General features: G+C 50.2%; 1 protein-coding gene across 1 annotated transcript in view; it reads left to right on the top strand.

Annotated features, from left to right (window-relative positions):
- Positions 1-5,314, top strand: part of LOC138957829 (pneumococcal serine-rich repeat protein-like) — a 7,231-nt gene extending 1,917 nt beyond the window's left edge. Inside the window, exon 3 of the mRNA XM_070328879.1 lies at positions 1-5,314. This exon is cut by the window's left edge and continues 229 nt beyond it. Coding sequence (XP_070184980.1) covers positions 1-3,360 — 3,360 coding nt within the window. The 3' untranslated portion in view covers positions 3,361-5,314.
- Positions 5,315-5,529: the final 215 nt, after the last annotated feature.

Below are 5,529 nucleotides of genomic sequence, written 5' to 3'. Positions count from 1 at the left end.
ACTCTGGAGCAGCTTTGTCGTCGGTCGTCGTCGTTCAAAGGATCGTCGGTCCTGACGATGTCGTCGTCGGTGGTAGCGGCGGGCATGGATTTGCAAGCGGACAGCGAAGCGTCCTTGATACTTCACCTTAGCAAAATGTCACTGACGCATCGCAACAATGACGTGTCTGGCGAGGAGGAGGAGGAGGAGAAGTGTGACGTCAAAGTAAATTTAAAGCTGACGTCAGGTGTGACGTCAAAGCCTGGCGCAATGACGGTACTAGGAGAGAGGGTGCCTGCCTCGGCGCTGACTGTGTCTGGTGGCGGAGAGAAATCGGCCACAGTGCCGTGGATCAAACGCGAGAAGGGTCTGATCGCACCCAGCTCGCTGACCAAGCACCTCTCTCTGCCCTCGTCGCACGGATTCACGCACTCCTCTGCCTCGCAGTTCTCCCGCAACTGGTCCAGAAAGCTGAGTCCGTCTCACTTCTTCGGTGGCCCGATCCGTTCTGCCTCCACGTCGGTCACCTCTGCCTCTCCTGCCCCCTCCCCGTCCACCTCCTACCCTGACAAACCCACGCTCTGTCGCAGCCAAAGTGACAAGTTTCCAGCCTCCTCGGAGAAAAGGTATTTTGCTGGATTATTCCCGGACCGGACCACGCCATCACACGAGACGTTAGGCAAGCTGGCCGGGCAAATAAAGAGCGAAACCTCCAGTGTCCAGACGGTCTCTCAGAATCCGTTCTCATCTTTCCAAGCTGCGGCGGCTTCGTCATCATCCAATCCTTTCAGCGCGTTCGCCAGCTACAGCGGGTCAAAGTACGCGCCCTTGACCTTCAAAACGGCGGCGTTTCAGGGCAAGACCTTCAAAGCGGAGCAAGCTGGCGGCAGCGGCGAAGGAGGAGAAAGCGATTCTTCAGTTTTGACGTTCTCCCCCAGCGGGCACGCGGCACAGGGTCGTGGCCAAGGCCAGTCCCGTTCAGCGCATAACGCCCCTAAGGGTGGCGCAACGGGAACGACACAGACGGACTTCTCTCGCTCCTCTCAGGGTGCAGCTTTCAGTGCAGGACGGCACAGCAGTTCTTCGGACGCCATCACCAACTTGCAGTCCCTCAGACTTAGTCATTCCACTGCTAGTTTTTCAGACAAAGGCGCGGCTGGCTTTAACCGCGGAGCGCACAGTTCTCCTGGAAACCCAGCTGATCCCCAATCGCTTAGACTGAGCCACTCTGGATCAAGCAGGCATGGTGCTGGTGGCAGCATCGGTGGTGGTGGTGGTAGCTATAACAGGGGCACGCATGGATCAGTGGGACATTCATCTGGAAGTTTCCCGGGAAGCTCGCGCGATTCGCAGTCCTCAAGACAGGAAGGTCATCCTCCTAGAGACCCCAGTGGCTTTAACCGAGGTCTTCATAGCTCTGTAGGTAATGCACAGGACCACCAGTCTGCCGCAAGAGAGAGCCAGTCTCTCGGAGGGAGACACAGCAAACGTTCGAACACCTTTCCACCCTCTCCCCATCTTCCTTACTCCAAAAACATCCCTCCGGGCCTCAACCCCTCTGTCGTCATAAAGACCTCGGGAAGTGCTCTCAGCGCTGTTGGTGGCTTGGGCAAGTCCTCCAGCCAATCAGCGGTCGCTATGGCATCCTCGCACGGTCACCATGGTAAAGCGGGGAGCCACACAACCACACCGAGTTCCACGGGAGGGAGAATAAGCCAAGGGTACCACCCCTCTTCTGAGCACGGCTGGAAAGCAGACGTCAAAGATGAACGCGGCATAGTCCACAAGCCTCGCTGGTCGAACGTAGGCGCAAGAGCGTCTTCTGCGTCATCAAGGACATCATCCATGGCGTCATCAACCGCGTCATCGCCGCAGGGCAGAGAGGGAAGCGGGATGGCCAAATGGTCAAGGCCCAGCTACCCGTCTTACCCTCCTTCCAGCTCCCACAGGTCGTCGACGCAAATGTCTTCTCAAAGACCCTCACCACATGTGTCCGGGGCTTATGAGATGTCTTCAAAGATGCTTCCTTCTGCACAGATGTCCTCTTCTCAAAGCTTGCCTTTGTCGTCTGCTTCGGCTATGTCGCCCTCTTTGCAGATGTCGTCAACATCTCAAACGTCCTCTCCTTTCCCGATGTCTTCTCCGTCTGCTAAGATAAACTTCTCTCACATAAATCCAACGGGACAGGCGTCATCTCCGTATCATCAGATGTCTTCTGCAAAAACTGCACAAATGGCCAGTGCTCAGCAGATGGCGTCCTCTTCATCATTTCAGTCGTCCTTCGTGGGCAAAGATGGTCGCCACCATCATCATCAACAACACCACCACTATCAACAACAACACTATCAACAGCAGCAGCAACAACAACAGCACGGGCACAGCAGGTCCTCTGCCTGGCAGACTTCCAAGCACCACCAGCCCCATCACCACCAAATGGCAAACGTTCACGGGCACGGAGGCGGCTATCCGACGTCAATGCACAGTGCTGCGTCATCAGCTACGCCACCTTCTGCGTCATCGCACTCCGCGCCTTTCTCGTCAACTCCCTACACTGTTGCCTCCTCGTCGTCTAATCAGTCGATGATGACGCACGCGCAGGCACAGACTGCAAAAACCTCGCAGCTCAGAGACAGTGGCTATGGTGGGGGAAGAGATGTGGCACACGGCACAGGAGGCAGGCTGCCGCAGTGGTCAAATCAACGGTCGGGGTCGGGTTCTGGGTCAGGATCAATGTCATCCATGGGCTACGGTTCACACTCGTCATCTAACAGAAGTTCTGTGCCACCATCATCACCATCACCGATGACGTCATCGACTTTACCCTCGTCGGCTATGACGTCATCAGCACATACGAGTATTCCACACTCCCAGTCTTACTCTTCCTCAATGAAGTCGTCGTCGTCGTCGCTATCGTCAGTGTCGTCTTTCAAGCAGAACGCGGAGGCCGGCAAGGAAGCTACTAACGCCAGACCCGCAATTGGTGGCGGAGTACGCACATCCACAACAACCAACCCGCCAAGCAACAGCAGTGGAGGTGGCGCTAAGAGCAAGACGTTGCATCTGGATTTTGACCAGATGTTTTCGGACGAAAGCTCCAACAGCTCATTCACCACCGTCGTCGACAACATCGACTACGACAGCAGCCGCTCTCCCGCCACTCCCGCTAGCGGCGCTGCTACCACCAACGCGACGCCCTCCTCCTTCTCGACTTCCACCTCCCACTATTCCGTACAAGGGAAGGACAGCTCGGCCTCAATGGCTGTTGCAAGTGGTGGTGGTAGTGGTGGTGGTAAAGGGTACGGAGTTGGTGCGTTCGGCAGTGTCGGTACCGGCAAAGACCGCAATGACAATGACATCGCTTTGTTTCCTTCCAAGTCGTGATTGGCGTTACTGGTTAGTGTTTGTAGCTCTAAACGTAGCAGGTCTAACATTCTGACTGGTGATTTTAGATCTTAACTGAAGAGGTCTAACATTCTGAAATCTACACACCGGAAGACCGCCTTAAAATGTGAATCCATGCTTTGGCTTACTGAGCATTATGTCAACAGTTACTGAGCAGACTAATGCTGGACACAAAGAGAATTACGTTTGGCTTTTGTCGTTTGCTTCTCTGTGGGACTCTTCGATAAAACACGAACCTAAGCCTCCCAAGAGTTAGATGCAGAGCGTCAGATTCTCAGTGCTGACCTCGACAGAAGCCACTGTAACGGGCAAGCTGAATATAATCACGAGTACAAAGTGTTAACGAACAGTTGCCGCTGTTAATGTGAAGGATACTTGGCAGCTAAAATACGACTATCTGTCACCATAAAATGGTGATGCACCTGACCTTGTTTCTGTCATAAACTGTCCTCGGCTGCGTCATACCGGCTCAGAAGATTTGAATCTAAGCGAGGTCGATACATTTTCGGTAGTAACATTGATTCCCGGAATTGCCAAAAGCGTGATGAATCCTCTCGCATCAGTCTTCGTCAAATCTGCTGTGCAAAGTGCACCTCGGATCTGGGCGAAATATCCCAACATAAACATTGCTGATGAATACTTTTGTCAGAATTACCTGTATCGCTTTTGATGAAATACTCAAAAAGTCTTGTCTGATGAAAAACAAAGGGTAAAGAAGTTTGACAAGATGCTGAGGTGTTGCGGCGTCATCGACGACACCAACGCCTCCTTACGTCATGTGACGTCACTTAGTTACACCCTCATGACGTCAGCTTGAGTGTTTTCCTGGTCTTCTTTGACGTTGACAGACATTGTCGGGGACAACTTGCTAGATGTCAAGGAACTTTAGAACGACAAAGATTGTAGAAGCTCCAAAGTCATTCCTACTCTGCACAAGCCATTGTGCAGGCTTTGATCGTGTTTTCCTTACGCAGAACGTAGCAGCCCAGTTTCACCGTATCCACTGTGCAAATGACTAAGACAGTTTTTGTGTGGATTCATAGACAAACAAATTATGATGAAAAATCGAAGGAGAGATTTTCAACTCCTAGTCCTACTCTTCGAATGCTCTCCTATGAAAAACAAAATGTACCACAGGTGTTTGTGGCTGTCATCCAGTATTCAAACGCATGTTGATGTTTTTCTTTGTTGTCACGAGAAATTGTTATCTTTGATGTAACTCAGTCAAAATGTTTGTATTTTGTTGTGCTGGAATGGTTTTCTTCTGTAGCATGAGTCTTATTTTTAAAGAACTGTCATGGATCTTTCTCCCGGAACCCAAACAGCCCAACCTGTGTTTTTGATTTTTGTTTTGTGCTTATAACAAATATCACTGGAGCAATAGTCGAGTGCAATTATAATGCCTTTCATATTATAAAACGATGTGCGAATCTATAAAGGGTCCTTCCCGTACATGCATTTCATTGTGAAAACATTGTTTAAACTGCATCGTTGTTCATTCAGATTCCTTGACTGTGCTTGAATATTCTCTGGATTCTTTGGACGTGACGATTTCTTCTTTTCATTCTTCTTTGACGATTTAGGAGGGTTTGTTTAAACCATACACCATAGAAGAGCGTGTAAGTCTGCAACAATGTACAAAGACATGTCTAGTGAACTGTAGCAATGTTTAAACCATACACCCTAGAAGAGCGTGTAAGTCTGCAACAATGTACAAAGAAATGTCTAGTGAACTGTAGCAATGTTTAAAAACGCCTCCCTTTTCGTGTAAACCATCTTGTAAACAACCACAGCCTTTACATGGGATAATAGCAGGCAATCGTTTGGACACATATCCACAATTCTACAGCCCGCACAGAGTGGCCATTTAATGTTGAAATAGCTTCGTAACTAACACCTATGTCAATCTGTAAAATGACTAAAAAAAATTAAATTCAAACAAGAAATTCCTCCGAGGTAGGAAAAACACCCCCGTTGGTCAAAGGGAAATAACCATTCTCACTGCCACCAACTGAGAAGGTTATTTCCCTTTGACCATTAATATGTCCCGCTATAAGTCCTTGTAGAATCTTAATCCACCAATAACTCCCTAACCGTGTGTTTGACTGGTCCCAATTTTTGTAAGGACCGTCTCAGGAATGTATAGAA

The sequence above is a fragment of the Littorina saxatilis genome, unplaced genomic scaffold, assembly GCF_037325665.1.
Source record: "Littorina saxatilis isolate snail1 unplaced genomic scaffold, US_GU_Lsax_2.0 scaffold_799, whole genome shotgun sequence".
Taxonomy (NCBI): domain Eukaryota; kingdom Metazoa; phylum Mollusca; class Gastropoda; order Littorinimorpha; family Littorinidae; genus Littorina; species Littorina saxatilis.
The sequence above is the reverse complement of the archived record's forward strand: the minus strand, read 5'-3'. Positions and strand labels throughout refer to the sequence as shown.